General features: G+C 38.7%; 2 protein-coding genes across 10 annotated transcripts in view; one reads left to right on the top strand and one right to left on the bottom strand.

The window, feature by feature from the left end:
* Positions 1-1609: 1609 nt before the first annotated feature.
* Positions 1610-7736, bottom strand: rcn2 (reticulocalbin 2). 6 transcript variants are annotated; one of them, XM_010896546.4, is made up of 9 exons: positions 6821-6998; positions 6604-6726; positions 3869-4006; positions 3688-3790; positions 3370-3566; positions 3162-3275; positions 2974-3067; positions 2739-2878; positions 1610-1822 (listed from the first exon to the last, which is right to left on the bottom strand). In XM_010896546.4, exons 3-9 carry the CDS (start codon positions 4004-4006, stop codon positions 1679-1681), a joined length of 930 nt encoding a protein of 309 aa, XP_010894848.2. In that variant the 5' UTR covers positions 6604-6726; positions 6821-6998; the 3' UTR covers positions 1610-1678.
* The window catches only part of scaper (S-phase cyclin A-associated protein in the ER), an 89652-nt gene continuing 79208 nt past the window's right edge, over positions 7722-18165 (top strand). For 2 of the 4 annotated variants that reach the window (XM_010896540.4, XM_020040367.3), the window contains exons 1-2: positions 7722-8073; positions 15184-15289. In XM_010896540.4, the coding sequence (XP_010894842.2) occupies positions 7903-8073; positions 15184-15289 (277 nt within the window). In that variant the 5' untranslated portion in view covers positions 7722-7902. The remainder of the gene's footprint in view (positions 8074-15183; positions 15290-18165) is intronic. The other 2 variants (XM_010896541.4, XM_020040368.3) reach the window with 2 other exon arrangements.

Below are 18165 nucleotides of genomic sequence, written 5' to 3' on the forward strand. Positions count from 1 at the left end.
CTCACATGTCTTCAACTGGCCGCTTCATTAAATAATACCTGCAAAACACCAGTTTTAACATCAACAGTGAAGAGGCAACTCTGGGATGCTGGGCTCCTAGGCAGAGTTGCAACGAAAAAGCCATATCTCAGATTGGCCAATAAAAAAAGATTAAGATAGGCAAAAGAACACAGACACTGGACAGAGAAATATTGGAACAAAGTGTTATGGACAGACACATCTAAGTTGGAGGTGTTTGGATCACAAAGAAACATATTTGTGAGATGCAGACCAAATGAAAAGATGCAGGAGGAGTGCTTGACACTCAAGCATGGTGGAGGCAATGTGATGGTCTGAGTGTGCATGGGTGGTGGTAAAGTGGGAGATTTGTACAGGGTAAAAGGCATCTTGAAGAAGTAAGGCTATCACTCCATTTTGCGACACCATGCTATAACCTGAGGACGGCACTTGATTGGAGCCAATTTCCTTGTACAACAGGATGATGACCCAAAGCACAGATCCAAACTATAGAAGAACTACTGTATTTAGGGAGGATGCCCTCAGCTGGTATTCTCAATATAATGGAATGGCCAGCACAGTCACTGGACCTCAATCCTATTGAGTTGTGGGGGGAGCAGCTTGACCGTATGGTATGTAAGAAGTGCCCATAAAGCCAATCCAACTTGTGGGAGGTGCTTCAGGACATTTCTAAGTGACCCCAAACTTTTGGACGGTAGTGTGTGTATATTTTGTCATGGTGACAATGGCTTTAGCCCCCTGCGTTCAGCCAGGTAATAATATAACTGGCATGTTCTATTGAATGTTTGTTTCAATATGTATGTCTTTACATGTCCATTGACCAATTCCTTTATTTTATGCTAGTCAAGTATAAACAACATGTTGACACTAAGATGCATCACCTGCATTGTTACTCAAATGGTTGGTCCAGTTTATGTGTTTATGGTAGTCTAACATTTAAATCAACACTGGAATCCATTCTAAATGTAGGTGAATATGTTTCTCATCGTAATGGATCAGGTACCTGTCATGAAAGAAGGAAAAAAGCAATGCACAGAAAAGCCCTTGAGGAAAACCTGCGGCCTTGTACAAGAAATTTGAAATGAAACACAAGTTAATATTTGAACATGACAACGACCTGAAGGACACTTCCAATAGTGCAGTGGCAATGGGCTAACATGGTAAATATCCTTGAGTGGCCATGTCAGATCCAAACATCAATCCTATTGGAAATTTGTGTCATTACTTGAAGACTGATGTCTATCGACACTTCAAAATACTTGAGAAAACATGAACTGTTTTGAAAAAGAATGGTCATATATTGCCAAATCCCTGTGGAAAATTGTAACCTGTAACTACTGACAAAGGTTCTTCCCCCAAGGATTAATCATAATAAATGTATTTCACAATTTAAAAAAGAATCCCCTGAAAAGTGTAGAGTATGCAGTGTAGATATGTGCAGGGGGATCTAAATGCAAATGCATTTAGAAACACAATGGTCACTCCCAGGTTCTCTACTGGACGTCACAAATTTTTTAGGAAAAAAGGGGGAACATTTGATAAATAAATAATAATAGGAGTAATAACAATTATAATAAAACATTTGATGTAAATACATACATTATTTATTGAACTTAACAGAAAAAATATAGATCTTTTTGGAAAAATACACTAGCATCTGTTATAATTCGTCATGTGGCTCATAAAGCTGTCTTCCATAGTCTGTTATTTCACTATTCATAAAAATGTCTTGATTTTTCAAAACCTCTTCCTCTGACAGTCTTCCGTCACCGTCTTGATCCATTTCTTTGATGAGGCGAATAGCCTATTCAAACATATTAGAGAGCATAGTTAAATAATTTGAACACACAAATGGGAACCCTTTTCAATTCGTGTGGTTACCAGTCATACCAACCTGTATGTCTAATGAACAGTGGTTGAAAAGGGTTTTAGTTTTTGGATACCCCTACCCAAGGTACTGTATAACAAAGCTCAACCATGTTATTGTTGGAAATGTTGCCTTTAAATTATTCTTTAATAATTTCTTAATTCATTTATTTTTTCTAACAAAACCTTTGGGAGCACCACTAGGCACTCCTAAAGCCTATGTTTCCTGTGATTATCGTTCATTTCAGTTCGCTGCCACCAATTACTGGAACAAACTGCAAAAGATATTTAAGCCAGACACATTCATCACGCCTAACTCTTTAAAGAACAAACTCAACAAGCTGATCATTTGATCAAAACACTTGCTGACTCAGTCAAATGGAACTGGATACCAACAGTATATTGTTTTTTGATTTTGTAAATAATGTTTATTTGTATTTATGTTTTGTACTTTATTATTAAGTGGTTCTTGTGTGTTATCTTGTCCTATTGCAATTGAATGTTTTTTGCCAGGTCATCATTGAAAATAAGAATTGGTTCTGAAGTGACTCAGCAGTTTAAATAATGGAAAAAAATAAATAAAGGCTAAAACTCAATCCAAAATACATCTCAGGGTTCATTGTCATTTAAACAATGCAAAACATTTAATAATTAAACATGGAAAACATGGCTGTGTTTTTTTCAATACCAGGTAGGGGTATTAATTTGGGGGGCTTGCCATTTACCTAAATGTGAAAATGAAAACAATGTGTTTGCACTTCACAGAAACCAATGGTATAAACAAAGGAGAAATGTTACTCCCAGAGCGTCACCCTACATGGTAGTGGAGAGACTTTGTAGTGTTGGTTTCTCACCTCCTCACGTGCCGAACCATAGCTGTTAGGAGCCACCCAGCGGAGCTGCTCCTCTCTATTCAGTTTACCATCCTTGTCTTCATCATAGAGATTCTTAAAGCGCACAGTTTCCTCAATCTCCCACAGTGATGGGTCACCGTCTTCAAAAGTACACAGACTAATTAAGCAGGACAGCCGATTTTTATTATATTAAATTGAGAAAAACATTGAAAACGTTCCATTGCCCTGTGCTTACCATTATTTTGAATGTCACCAATAAATTCATGTAGATTGATGAACCCATCTTTATCTTTGTCGTAGTCCGTCAACACATCTTCAATGGTAAAATCCTAGAAGAAAAGCAAAATATGACGTTAACAAACATTCCTTTCTGGAGCACTGCTCATCTAAATACTAATGTAACAACTATAATTAATTCCTTACAGCCATATGGTCCACCTCAGATGGATGTGTAAATGCGAGAAACTCTGTTAGGTTAAGACCTGGTGTGCCATCAACGTCAGCAAAGTTAAATCGCTTCTTCTCCTTCATGTGGAGCTAACAGGGAAAAGACAGAGAATAGCAAGGTGTAGTTCATGCGTGAAACATGTTTTTAACAATTTCAAAAAAACTGTAATTTAAGTGATCCTACAAATCTGAGAGATTCTTGCTCTGGATCCTCCAGAATAGCATTCTCATCAATGTTAAAGGCTTGTGCATGGACGACCTTGTTGTATTCTTCCCATGACACCACACCATCGTTGTTGGTGTCAAAACTAGGGAAGCGCTCCTTTGCATCAACAAATGCATATTTCCGGTAGACATGCTGAATCCATAGTGTGATCTCCTCTGTAGGGGTTATAGGATACACAAAGTATTTATAACATTACATTACATCAACTCAGAGCATTTGTTTGAACGCTGGATTTGTTTTCATTTCATAGTTGAACAAAATCTTCTAGCTGTATACCTGAGTTTAATTGCTTGTTTGAATCTATATCAATCTTCTTCAAAACTTCCATCATTTTGTCCCTTTGCTCAGATGGTCTAAGTTTATTTATTTCATCTCCTTCCTAAAACCCAAGGTATATAAATGGTTAGGTAAATATTAGGTAAAATAAAATAATTCATATGAAGAGTGAAATGAAAACCTCAGTTCCCAGTAATAGATCCATGTTGTGATCAGGATGTTGCTGGTGACCTACATAATGTTGTCCTTTATTGTGGGAGCTCTGTCCAAAGGTACAGTGCATCACAAATAATGCAATAGTCAAACTTGAGTATTTCATCTATGAAAGGAAAAAAACATTGAATCATTCATTTTAGCATGTTTTGTATTTGTATTGAATTAAAGAAAATACCTTTATAATTTTCTTTAGTTTTATAAACAGGAGTCCATTATTCCTCAGTGGTATGTTAAAGGGGTACACAGAAAGGACCACTCCTCCTAGTAAACGTTTATTTTGAAAGAGCCCAAAAGACAAAGTGATCTACATCCTCCCTATTATTTTGTTTCAATAAAGGTTTTTGAGCGAAGTAAACCAACACTCTTGTTAGCAACGTCAACTGTGGCATGTGGACATGACAGTCAACTAATCTGCAGCTCAGCGGAAAATCCAGGGTTACAATCGGCATTTTAATTGACTCACAAAAAAATTATAAATATCCTACGGAGGCATTAAGGTTGGACAAATTATTAGTTGTGCACAACTTAGAGGGGGTTACATGTGGAATATATTACTTTAATGATTTGTTTTGTACTGCTACTGAATTAAATAATTGAAAGGACGATTGTCCTGTTGTTTCCATGTTTGATGTTTACATTTGTATTTTGTTTTTACATATGTACAGTGGATATAGAAGGTCTACACACCCCTGTGAAAATGCCAGGTTTTTGTGATGTAAAAGAATGAGACAAAGATAAATCATGTTAGAACTTCTTCCAGTTTTCATGTGACCTATAATCAATTGAAAAATTTAAATCTTCGCAGGGGAAAAAGGAAAATTAAAAACCTTACAATAACCTGGTTGCAAAAGTGTGCACACCCTCTTATAACAGGGATGTGGTTGTGTTCAGAATTAACCAATCACATTCAAACTCATGTTAAATAGAAGTCATTACACAGCTGCCATCATTGAGGCTTCCAAGAGGCCTACAGCAACATTAAAGGAAGTGCAGGAATTTCTGGCAAGTACTGGCTGTGTGCTACATGTGACAACAATCTCCCGTATTCTTCATATGAATGGGCTATGGGGTAGGGTAGCAAGACAGAAGCCTTTTCTTACAAAGAAAAACATTCAAACCCGGCTGAAGTTTGCAAAAACAAACATCAAGTCCCCCAAAAGCACGTGGGAAAATGTTATGGTCTGATGAAACCAAGGTATTCCAAAAGGTATGTTTGGTGCAAAAACAACACTGCACATCACCCAAAGAACACCATACCCACAGTGAACATGGTGGTGGCAGCATCATGCTTTGGGACTGTTTTTCTTCAGCTGGAAACGGGGCCTTAGTCAGGATGGAGGGGATTATGAACAGTTCCCAATACCAGGCAATTTTGGCACAAAACCTTCAGGTGTCCGTTAGAAAGCTGAAGTTCATCTTTCAGCACGACAACGACCCAAAGCACACATCCAAATCCACAAAAGCATGGCTTTACCAGAAGAAGATTAAAGTTTTGGAATGGCCCAGCCAGAGCCCAGACCTGAATCCAATTGAACATCTGTGGGGTGATATGAAGAGGGCTGTGCACAGGAGATGTCCTCGCAATCTGACAGATTTTTAGCGCTTTTGCAAAGAAGAGTGGGCAAATATTGCCACGTCAAGATGTGCCATGCTAATAGACTCCTACCCAAAAAGATTGAGTGCTGAAATATAATCAAAAGGTGTTTGAACAAAGTATTAGTGTAAGGGTGTACACACTTACGCAACCAGGTTATTATTTTTCCCCCTCAAAGATTTCAGTTTGTTTTACAATTTAATTGTTCACATTATAGGTCACATAAAAGGTGGAAAAAGTTCTGACATGATTTATCTTTGTCTCATTCTTTTACATCACAAGAACCTGGCATTTTAACAGGGGTGTGTAGACTTTTTATATCCACTGTATATGTGAACATATTATGGTCATTAGTACCCAGTACACAGGCCAAAATACAAACCCTATTTTATGGGTTATATCTGCAAGGATTTAATTGCTGCAAATGGAGAATTCTTTGACAAAAGCTTGAAGGACAGAATTATTAGGGTAGGGGTGCAGTGGAAAACCATTGCGAGGTGATGGCGGGGTCGCAATATTTAGAATCTTAAAAACGCGCTATTAAGCGTCGATAATCAGCATAGGTGCTTTCAGGGACGTCACTAGAAATTCATGGATGGGGGGATAAGTGTCGGTTTGGGGGGTCTGGTCATACTCCCTTAAACATATTTTCATGTATTTTTCAGAGTAGCAACGGGCGTAAAATGTATCAAAATAAAGTAATTTTTGGTCAAGGTTGGCTTAAAGTACACCTGTCTCATAGTTTGTGTTAGACACTAATCTAATGACTTAAATTAGTAAGTAAAGAAATTGAAGTCCACTCCATCCAACACCAACAAAAGGCACACAAATTGCCAAAATACCAAAATACTAGGCCTAATGTTTATAGTAAATGAACATTAACATACATATTCTGTTTCTAAACACGATTTCTCTGAATCAATTCAAAACAGATTTTGTCATTAGCCTATTAATCTAAAAAATAAATAATTTAAAAAAGAAACATTTAATAACTGGATCTCCCTTCTAATGAACATAATTGAAATACATTTACTTCAAACTCAAACAAACATAAATCTGTAAAACACACAGTTTTGCTCCGTTGAAAACGAATAATTGAACTTAACTAATCTCGTAGAACCCCCTATTGTAGCTATCTTTCTTGCCTTTGGATAAAGAAAAAAGACTGATCACTTTGATACGACCTCTGGTCTGTCGTGCAAGCCGAATTTCACGAATTGCAACTTTACCTAAAACAACAAAAAAAGTGTTTTAACCTCAATACATTATAATAAAATATGGTAGTGGGCTAGATGAAAGGGTATATTGATTAGCAAAACGTACCGTTGCTTTCCAGTGCATTTACATTTTGAACTTGAGAGGATTTTGAACTAGAAACGGCCGATAATGGGGGTGGCGGATGGTAGGGAGATGTTAGCTACTATTTACAGAAGAGAGGACGCTGCAGATGAGCCAGTTACATTCAAAGCATCGTGTCCCCCCGGGATTTCCGCCTATGGTTGTACACAGTGGCTCGTAAAGGTTTGGCTTGTGGTTTGCATTCGTCATATTTACAACATGTAATATGCTACTTCTGTTGCTAAGTTACGGTTCTAAGATCCATCTCCGGGGTTAAACTCGGAGTTTAGAATTTTAGTTCCGCAAACAAAACATGCGTTCAAAACTAGACCATATTTATAATGCATACCGAACGGTACAGGTACCGTTACACCCCTAATGGTTATCTGTTTTTAGTATCCCAATTTGTGTTTGTTATTGGCTAAATTGCCTACACAGGTCAGTGCCCGTTAAACAACAATGTGACGAAATGTTCAAACATAGACTTCAAGTAGTATGCTATTAATCATGGCTAGGTTTAGCTTAAATGCCTGACTAGCTAGGAGGGAACTGTCGTAAACAAACATTTGCCTGTCTGGTCGTTAATAAATCTCGTAAAGTTGAAAATACAGTTGAGAAATTAAGATGAGGATAACAAGAAAAAAGAAATTACCCGCCCAGTTGTTGCCATGGTTGAAAGTGTTCCCACCCCGTAAGCCCTGATTCTTTGTTTTTTGATTGGTCTGCACTTCTTAGGTTTCTGACGAATAATGATTCGGTAGTGTAACCATCAGTATGTGTCTGTCCTAAAAGTGAACATACCATCCCCTGCAAAATTATGCGTTTCTTCGGAGACAGTGCAGAACAAAGACCCCCGAACGAAACAACCATTTGTCCTATCTAGGTGGAGCCATTCTGGTCTAGAAATAGACCGCCCAGACCAGAAAATATGAGCCAGTGAGATGTCTCGCATTCTGTCCTGTGTCTGGTTGCTTTTAGCTGTCACATTGGTGTTTCCGTCAACACCGACAATTCGACCCGTTGGCTAGTTTATTTTCAAAGAAACGGAATATAAATACTTTACGCTAATGTCAAAAGACAGTCGCCACGATGGACGACGGCGTGGCGCAGGTCAGCACCGACTCGGCCCTAGAATTGGACAAGGCGGAGACGGGAGGGAGAGGTCTGGCAGCAACAGTTCAGGATCCTCGCATGGAGGAGGCAAAAGCAGGAATACTCCCATAGCAGTTACATTGAAGGTACTGTAGCTAGCTAGCTATATCTGTGTTTAGGTAATGTATAACCACTAAAGTATGACCTAGTTTAGCCAGCCAGCATAATTGTTGAAACCATTTGGATTGCTAGCTAATGTTAACTTGGTTATGGTCGCTAGTTAGCTACAGCAGCTAACGTCGGTAGTTCGCTACCTTGTCACCGGCCCTTGCCAATGCCCACCTGCTAACTCACCTGCAAAGCTACACGGACATTTCCCCCCAACTCTAGCTAGCTTTGCTAACCAGATGTTAAATCTTAGCTAGGCCTTTTCGAATTGATGTTTCTGTTTAAAGTAGCTAAAATGTTTTGCTTAGATGTTTTTCTTTTGTCATGATGTGATGGTCACAAGATAGGCCTTAATACATATTATGGTTATTTTCAACTACTTTCAGTAATTCTGAAAATTGAATAATGACGGAGCTAGTGCTATTTTGTAACTGGGCACCGCCATTAATATTGCCATGGTAACGACACCTTAACTCTTTGGATCTTGGTTTGATTGTTTACAGGTTGGGATATTTGATAAGGATCCCGTTTAGAAAATAATGTATCCAATACAAACATTTTATGGTTCCCTGTTCAGTTTCATTTGAAGTTGAACTAACAACATAACATGCCGACTTTGCAGGAATTCCATCAATTTAATATATTTATATCTTGAAGCCATCTCTGAAAACTACAAGCTCTAAAAACTGCATATATGTCTATCAATGTTAACCCTATATATCTATACCTACTGCTGTATCATCAAATTGGCTACCTAAGTGGTTCTCAGAAATGACAAATATATTAATTCGGAGAATAGACAATTATTTATTTCATAAACTTTGTTTCTATATATTTAGATGGGTAATCGTTAATCCTTTCCTGAACTTAATTAAAATTTGTTTTCCTAGTCATTCTAATATTCTTTAAATTATATTATGTTAAGAAGATGCCTTATATGGTTGTTAAGATGCAGCAGGGTGCTCTGTTTGCCAGTGCTGCATGGCTGTCATATTGGACTGTTGGTCCCTTTTTTTTATTAGAGCAGTAGGATATAGGGGAATTGCCTAATCCAGATTTGCTGGCCTCTCTGAATGGGCTCTTATGTGGCACAGTTGTGCTGGCCACTCTGGGTGGGGAATAGTATGGCGCAGTTGTGCTGTAGATTTACTTTGTGTTGATAATGTGTATTTGTATGTTGTGAACTAGAATCAGCATTACACAAAGGACATTTCTCAGTGTTAATGGCTTCAATGAATAAAGGTGATTATTATTGCATTGCCTAGATAGCATTTCTCCTAATTTATGAAATGTAGAATAGGGTGGGCTTGTCAGATGAAAATCGGGGTGATGAATTTCCACTGAATTTGAATAAAGCCGTGTGTGTCTTTTTACGACTCTACATCATGCATGTCTTGTATAATATTAAAATAACTGTGGCACATAACGTGGAGCTATAATTATTTTTAGAATATCTAACAAGCAAAAGTCTGGTCCTGCATACAGTTATGAGTTAAAAATATTCACGGTCCACACCATTGCATACAAGTAAAGTTGCCATGGTATCAAAATGATAATGCATAATGATCTTGTTAAACAGTTCTTGTAACCATCAGTAAGTCATGATTGGGACCAAATCTTGTTTTTCGAGTTAAATTTTTCATTGGGCAAATCAGCATAACCTTCAAAAACAAAGCAGGTCACATGACTACGTGCGTGATCCACTCTCTGCCTCTTACTCACCCCACCTCCAGCCCAGGGAATAATTGTGATAACAGCATTGTTTGCGCATAAAACAGGCCCATAGGCTCAACCTAGACAGATCCCTTGTAGGCAGTTATTGCACTGTGCAATGAGAATTAAAAAAATGAAGCCACAAAGGAGTCAGAACGGTAAAGCATGGAAGCTGCAATCACAGCTAAATTAAACACAGCTTATAATATCGCCAAAGACGAGATGCCATTGTCAAAATTCAAATCAGAGATTGTTTTACAAGAAAACTGTCGATATAAAAGGTCTACACACCCCTGTTTAAATGCCATTTTTTTGTGACGTAAAAGAATGAGACAAAGATAAATCATGTCAGAACTTTGTCCACCTTTAATGTGACCTATAACATGAACAATTCAATTGAGAAGCAAACTGAAATCTTTAAGAAAAAAAACTCACAATAACCTGGTTGCATAAGTGTGCACACCCTTAAACTAATACTTTGTATTGAAAGAGCTCAGACCTGATTATAAGCAGAGCAGAAAGGATGAAAGGTCCATCAGCCTGCTATGCACCCGACTTTCTCAATTGTCATTGTCAAGTTGACACAACTGGGCTAGTTGCTAGTGGTGCAAGCTACTCTATTTTGGTCCTGCTGTCAGATGATATCACCTATTAGCACAAGTGATATTTTGGGTGAGTGATAACCGGTTGTCGAAGTGGGCTGTGGAAGTATGTCAGAAGAAGATAAGAACAAGGACCCTCCTTGCAGACTATTTGCATTCTCCATGTATCTTCTAATCTAGACTTTCTCTTGATCTCTGTTCTATAACTGTTCCACCCTCTTTTTACATATCTGTGTTTGTAGACATATCTCTTTTTAAAGGGGAAACCTACACCTGCTCTTTACTACTGTCTGTTTTCTGTGTCTGCATGTAGAGGGTTTAGTCTGTAAATCATTTATAGCATATGAACAAGGCTGTGTATTCTATTGTGTAAGGCAAACTGTCTTCCTCTTTGAAGTGGCAGGTGCTGATTAGGTGGATCAGACAAGCCTTGTATTAAGCTTTTCCTGGCTCTGGCCGTACATGTAGCCATTTGTAAATTCTGTACTATCATGAGTCAACTGAAACCCATGACTAGGTTGCAAGGTCTATGACAGTAACCAGGTCTATGACAATGACCACTCAAAACCCACCTCAAGACCTGACAACCTGCCAAAAATGTGAAGCTCAAGCTAAGTAGGCTTGCTGAGGAGTGGCAGAACCCCCTGCTGGTAAGATAGTAAAACTACCTTTCAAGGTAACCAAATGTTCTGGGAAAATTCCAGACATGGCCAGTTCTGCATGGTCTCCCATCTCCTCTTCTTTGAATGGACTCAACCTCTGTCCGGCACAATTTTTTACTTTATGTGTATACATCTTGAAGTCAAGCTATGTCCTAAGATTGTTTAGAGCAGCTGTTCTATGTGGATCAAGTTCATTTTTCTCAGGATGCTTTGTATAGTTGGTAAGTAGTTTATGAAAACTTAATCCTTAATCAAAATTGTCAAATGATCCTTTATTATAAAGACAAAATATATGACTACACAACCGGCTCCAGTGACATTTGGCAAACTCCGGGTGCTGACATCTATATATTGATGAGAGTAGAGACTTTCTTGTATTTGTGGCTTTTGCCCTCAAATTAATGAAAGTCCATGATTAGCATGCACCTCCGGTAAGTATTGGGACAATAATTATTTATATTCTGATAGCCTGGAATGAAGGCTAGACATAGACATTTCTTGCTTGCCCAAATTATGTGACTTAAGACACTCAATCAAAACCACCTGTCAAGACAATTTTCCCACAACTTTTATAGCCTAGATGGGGGAGACTGTATAGAAAGTGTTGACATTTCTGAACACTGAAACAAGTATGTACCAAAATGGCCAAAAATAAAAGCTGATGACTTACATAATTTTAACATATTGGGCTGTTTTCCCAGCCCCAGAATAGCTAGTCCTTTGGCACAATTTTTTCAGGAGTACATACGGAGCCCTATATTAATATACTGTGGCCTTCCTGTTTTAGAAAACCGAATGTATCATATATTTTCGAACACTATCAGTTTCCCTTTTCACATCAATTTTAGCCTGCAGTTGAGACTGTCGAAAAAATCTAAAAAACTCAAAACGTAAATAATTTACGAAATAAAATGTCTTTATTAACTAGGATTATGCTAGATAATCTGTAAATGGGCTGTCAAAAATTGCGAATTTATCCATTAATCAAACTATGTAAAATATCAATTGAGTGTAACATTTTTAGATCTGATCCTAGAGTATTCTGTGTGGTGCATCCTTGTCTATCTGTGTGTTAATTTTGTTGTGCATGATTGTGTTTCTGTGCATGCATGTTTTTGAGGGAAAGAAAAGTCTACTTGCAACTAACTAAACATATAGGGAAAATCAGATTGGACACTTTGGGGTAGTTCTTTTTTTTGTCTTCCTAGATAATAATAAGTGATCTGAGGGGTTTCGGACAGTGTTATGCACCATAGTGGCATTTAAAAAATGTAGTGTTAGGAAAGTTCAACCCGTGAAGTCATTGTCACAAGTTAAAGCAATACTAATATACATGCATTGGTGAGTAAAGCAGCAGAGAAATTGCCTTTAACCAGGGCCAAGGTTTCTGAGGCATCTGTTGTATTTCCATACTCTGTATATATTTACTGCTAATTAAACCTATAGCATTTTAGGTATATTCCTCAATGGTCTATTAACTAGCACTATGCAATGGTCTTCAACACACAACATGCTTTATACACTTGTGCACTTTCTCTTTTGTTTTTGCTGCAGCCTAACCTATGAATATGTATTTACGGTAACTTTGATACATAATGCATAATGAAAATGTTCTTCAATACTAAGCACCAGTTTGTTGTGTTATTTGTTGTGTAATCTAGATGACAGCTGTGCTCTTAGTGCTGCTGATTTTACTACTCATGCTTTCCACTTGCACTGATATCTTAGACTCTGTTGCACCGTTCAAATCTAAACGCGCAAAGTCATCTTTAGAGCCTTGGCTAAACGACAATACGTGCACTCTCAGACATTCACTTAGACGAGCTGAAAGAAAATGGAAGAAGGATGAACTCCAGGTTTCCCTAGGAATGCTACTTGACTGCTGTACTAACTATCAGAGAGCTGTTAAAGCTGCAAAAGCACAATTTATATCAAACCTCGTTTTTAACAATAATCAGGTTCTCTTTAACTCTCTTAAACCCAAGTAGCTTAGCTTTGAATTGTGCCATCAACCATACTGTGTGAGGATTTAAAATATATATATATATATATATATATATATATATATATATATATATATATATATATATATATATATATATATATATATATATATTGGAAAGATTGCTGCTCTAAAAAAAATTCTCACTTCCTCCGCCCTAGACCCTTCTGCTCCTTCTACTTTCTCGGCTTTCTTCAGTCAATTTGAGCCTGTATCACTTTCATTATTAACAAAGGTAGTTCATACCATGTGGCCCACAAACTGTCCCCTGGATACCATTCCGTCTCGTCTTTTAAAATATTTTTTTGATAAAGTTGAGCCCGGTATTTTTATTTTGATTAATACTTGCCTTATTTCTGGGTGTGTTCCACCTGCTTTTAAACATGCTGTAGTCCTGATTCTTATTAAAAAAATAAACCTGGATCCTAATTCTTTCAAATTGTAGGCCCATCTCTAAAGTACTAGAGAGAGTAGTTCTTAACCAATTATCAATGTTTTTAGAAAATCATGAAATCCAGGAAATGTTTCAGTCTGTCTTCAAGCCAATCAATCAAATGTATTTTACAACAGCAGGTGTCACAAAGTGCTTTTACAAAAACACCCGGCCTTAAACCCCAAGGAGCAAACAACAGTAGAGTTGAATTTCAGTGGCTAGTTCAAGCCACGTCATAGTACTGAAAAGGCACTCTTAAGAGTTTTAAAGATCTCCTTGAAACTGTTGACTCAGGGAGCCTCGCTATTCTGGTGCTTCTGGACCTGTCTGCAGCCTTTGACATGGTGGATCATAGGATACCCTTGAAACGCCTTGAAAAGTCCATTGGCATCAAAGGAACTGTCCTGAAATGGTTAGAGTCATACCTGACTGATAGGAGTTTTTTGGTCCACCTAGCCGAAGTATCATCAACCAAGGCACCTCTCACTTGTGGGGTCCTACAAGGCTCCATTTTAGGCCCCATCCTTTTTTCACTACATATGTTGCCCTTGGGGTCCATTTTAAGAAAAACAATCTCCTTTCATTGCTTTGCCGACAATGTACAAATTTACATGCCGATTAAAAACATAATCTAAAGACTCTGTACAGCCTATCTTAGACTGCTTAAAGGACATCAAAATCTGGTTGGCGATAAACTTTCTTACTTGAAATGAAAGTAAGAGAGAGTAACTTGCTGGGTGATCCTCTTGGTACCCTAGGCCCTCTAGCCACTTATAGTAGACCGTTTGTTAAGAATCTCGGTTTTATCTCCTTCAAACTTGATAAGCAAATGAGTCTAGTAGTGAAATTTAGCTTCTTTCAGCTAAGACCTTTGGCAAAGGCTAAGGTCTATCTTCCTCCGAGGGATTTTGAAAAAGTTATTTGTGTTATTATTACATCTCTGCTGGATTACTGGAATTCCTTGTACCTGGGGGTAGATCAGAAAACCCTAAATCGGCTCCAGTTAGTTCAAAATGTCGCCGCTCGACCTTTAACCGATATAAGAAAACGGGAGCACATAACACCAATTTTGGCCTCCCTCCATTGGCTTCCTGTTAGTTTCAGGATTCATTTTAAGATTTAAATGCTTGTCTTTAAGGTTTTAAATGGATTGGCCCCTTTATATCTGTCTGAACTTTTACATCGTCATTCTCGAGGCCGAGCACTGAGGTCAGCTAACCAGTTACTTCTAGTTGTCCGAAAAGCCAGGCTAAAAACTAGAGGGGATCGAGCTTTCCCGGTGGGTGGTTCCATTCTCTGGAATAGGCTACCACTGCATATTCAAAATGCCCGGACTATACACACTTTTAAGTCATTGCTAAAGACGCACCTTTTTACTCTGGCTTTTAATCTTAGAAAATTGGAAGCACACATTTAATGCCAACTCAGCTGTGTCTTATTATGTGTATCTATGTAATTTTTACCTGTAAATTTCATATATTTTGTATACTTTGATATTTTGTCCTGTACAGCACTTTGGTCAACGACAGTTGTTTTAAATGTGCTTTATAAATAAAGTTGACATTTTATCCCTACAGTGCTGTCAGTGTTGCAGGAACTTGCATGTGAAGTCCTACTGCTGGGTTTTAGGTTAAGGTATTTGGTAGCATTTGACATGGTCCCCTTTTCATCTGCAGCGCTCAAACAGCCAAGACAAGGTGAGGAAGATTGTTGCCGAGGAGGGTCGTGCTGCTCGAAATCTCATTGCCTGGAGTGTTCCTTTGGAAAACAAAGAGGAGGAAGGTCAGTGATGTCAAAATGGTCACATTCTTCCACTTTAATAGTGTATGTACTTGTTTAGGATATCCCACTCAAGTATGATGCTGGGTCCTAATACTAATTCCATTGAAGTTGTCTGAAACCAGAGGATATTATGTTTGGATATGCACAGAGAAATGATCAAGTGGCCTATTCTCTGTTAACATTTCAAGTAACTATCTATCAATATCAGTTGTTTGATAAAGAATTAATTCTAGAATGTACGTATAAAGCTGTAAAAATAAGTGTACCCAGTTGCAGTGGCGTTTTTATATGTAAATAATAGGTGGGGCACAAACCATTTCAAAATATAGGATGCATACCAGAAAAGCTACAAAACTCCCTCTTGCTACGGATGTGTTTATTTAACACATCAACAAACAGTGTGGCTCCACAAAACACTTTTAACAACAGAGCGGCTTGCTTCTACCAGATGTTGTAGTACACATACTGGAGAGAGAGAGACCTTCTTGTATAATTGCTCTCCTTCTCTCTCACACACGTGAGAGAACATCGTGAACGGTGGCAGCTAATTCATCAGTGTGCTTCCGCATATTCTGGACATTCTCCTTGAAACGGGTGAGCGCACTGCTAATCCCAGATGTATCGATATTCCGTTTTTGCAGAGTGTTGTATAAAACATCAACCTCTGGCATAAGGAAGAAAATTAATTCCAGCAGCTGCAGAAAGGCTCAGTCCCAGTTTTTTTGACAGGGCGTATGCCTTACCCATCCTGGTTGTGTGCGTGTGTCCTCCATACACGGGAGCAGCACAGTGCGGTTTTCCCAAACTGCATTGACAGTTCTACTTTTAAAGTTCCATCGTACAGGTGGTCAGTGTTGCCTCAGCAAGTGCCTGCAACACGTTTTGGAGCGCCAGAGAAAAAGGTGGGGAATGCAGTTAAATCTGCAAAAAACACCTTCAGGATGCTCGTCCTTGCTGAACAAAGTTGCTGCAAGGTCAGGTTCAGCTGCTGAGCATGGCAGTGAACAAACTGGGCATGTGGGTATGTCTCATTTATTAGCGTCTGTACCCCTCTGATGTTTCCACTCGTTACAGCCGCACCATCACAAGACTGAGCGATCAGCTTTTCTCCCAGCTTCAGTGGTTCCAGCACACCCTTGATGCTATTAGAGAGGCCAAGTCCAGTTTTATCTTTGACTTCCACAAACTCCAAAAACCTCTCTGTCACTGTATTGTCAGGCAACATGTATCGCAACACAACCGCCATTAATGATTTACAGGAGACATCAGTTGTCTCATCTGCCTGTATGGCAACAAATTATGTCTAGTCCACTTGCTTGGCTATCTCCTCCCTGTACACTTCATACATACAGTCTAACAGTTCGTTTTGTACAGTGCTAGATGTCCCTTTGAAGATGGGCTGAGCGTCATAGTGCCTCTGAAGTCTCGAATCGCCCTCACACACAGTCTCGAAAATGCATCTGAATATTCCAGGATTCAGGGAGTCCACCGACTCGTCGTGCCTCGACAGTGCGGTTTCACATTTTCCACACAGTTTAATACATGTTATGATCCGACTGAGAACGTACCTGTTTTCCTCCACCTGTTTGTTATGCTGCTCAATGGAGCGCCTGTATGCACTGTCAACTTGCTCTCATGTTTTGCAATCCTTGCAGAAATATGTTTCAAATCTTTTTAACCCGACCAATTACCATCTCTACCAAATGGCAGACATGCAAAACAGAACAATATCCTGTGGCTGATGGGCACCAAGTCGCTTTACTTCAAGTTTCTCCTCCAAATTAAGGGTTTCAAACCGGTGCTCCAGTATGAAATCCACTTTATTTATTTTCTCAAATTATCTGGCGTTTGTGAAGCTAACCCTCCTCGCTCTTCTTGCCGACTAATTTTGGCGACAGACAGACAGACAGCCAATCAGGTCTCAAATAAGAAATGACGCTGTAGTGGGGCTACGAGCTGTCAGATCCACTTGGCATCAAATCTATGTGATCTACAAACCCGATTCCAAAAAAGTTGGAACACTGTACAATGAATAAAAACAGAATGCAATGATGTGGATGATGTCAAATTTCTATATTTTATTCAGAATACAACATAGATGACATATCAAATGTTTAAACTGAGAAAATGTATCACTTTAAGGGGAAAATAAGTTGATTTTAAATTACATGGCATCAACACATCTCAAAAAAGTTGGGACAAGGCCATGTTTACCACTGTGTGGCATCCCCTCTTCTTTTTATAACAGACTGCAAATGTCTGGGGACTGAGGAGACAAGTTGCTCGAGTTTATGAATAGGAATGTTGTCCCATTCTTGTCTAATACAGGCTTCTAGTTACTCAACTGTCTTAGGTATTCTTTGTCGCACCTTCCTCTTTATGATGCGCCAAATGTTTTGTATGGGTGAAAGGCTGGCCATTTCAGTACCCAGATCCTTCTTCTATGCAGCCATGACATTGTAATTGATGCAGTATGTGGTCTGGCATTGTTACATTGTCATGCAAGGTCTTCCCTGAATGAGACGACGTCTGGATGGGAGCATATGTTGTTCTAGAACTTGGATATAACTGTCAGCATTGCCTTTCCAGATGTGTAGGCTGCCCATGCCACACGCACTCATGCAACCCCATACCATCAGAGATGCAGGCTTCTGAACTGAGCGCTGATAACAACTTGGGTTGTCCTTGTCCTCTTTAGTCCGGATGACATGGCGTCCCAGTTATCCAAAATGAACTTCAAATTTTGATTTGTCTGACCACAGAACACTTTTCCACTTTGCCACAGTCCATTTCAAATGACCCTTGGCCCAGAGAAAACGCCTGCGCTTCTGGATCCTGTTTAGATACAGCTTCTTTTTTGACCTATAGAGTTTTAT

Source organism: Esox lucius, chromosome 19 (genome assembly GCF_011004845.1).
Source record: "Esox lucius isolate fEsoLuc1 chromosome 19, fEsoLuc1.pri, whole genome shotgun sequence".
NCBI classification, from domain to species: domain Eukaryota; kingdom Metazoa; phylum Chordata; class Actinopteri; order Esociformes; family Esocidae; genus Esox; species Esox lucius.

What these genes read in the sequence shown, in the direction of transcription:
- rcn2 (XM_010896542.2), bottom strand. Translation starts at nt 7,705, where the DNA reads ATGGTTGTTTCGTTCGGGGGTCTTTGTTCTGCACTGTCTCCGAAGAAA. An exon ending in GCATAATTTTGCAGGGGATG is followed by an intron (nt 4,007 to 7,636) that starts GTATGTTCACTT and finishes TTCCTTTCATAG; the next exon opens with ATGAAATACTCAAGTTTGAC. An exon ending in AAACAAGCAATTAAACTCAG is followed by an intron (nt 3,567 to 3,687) that starts GTATACAGCTAG and finishes TAACCCCTACAG; the next exon opens with AGGAGATCACACTATGGATT.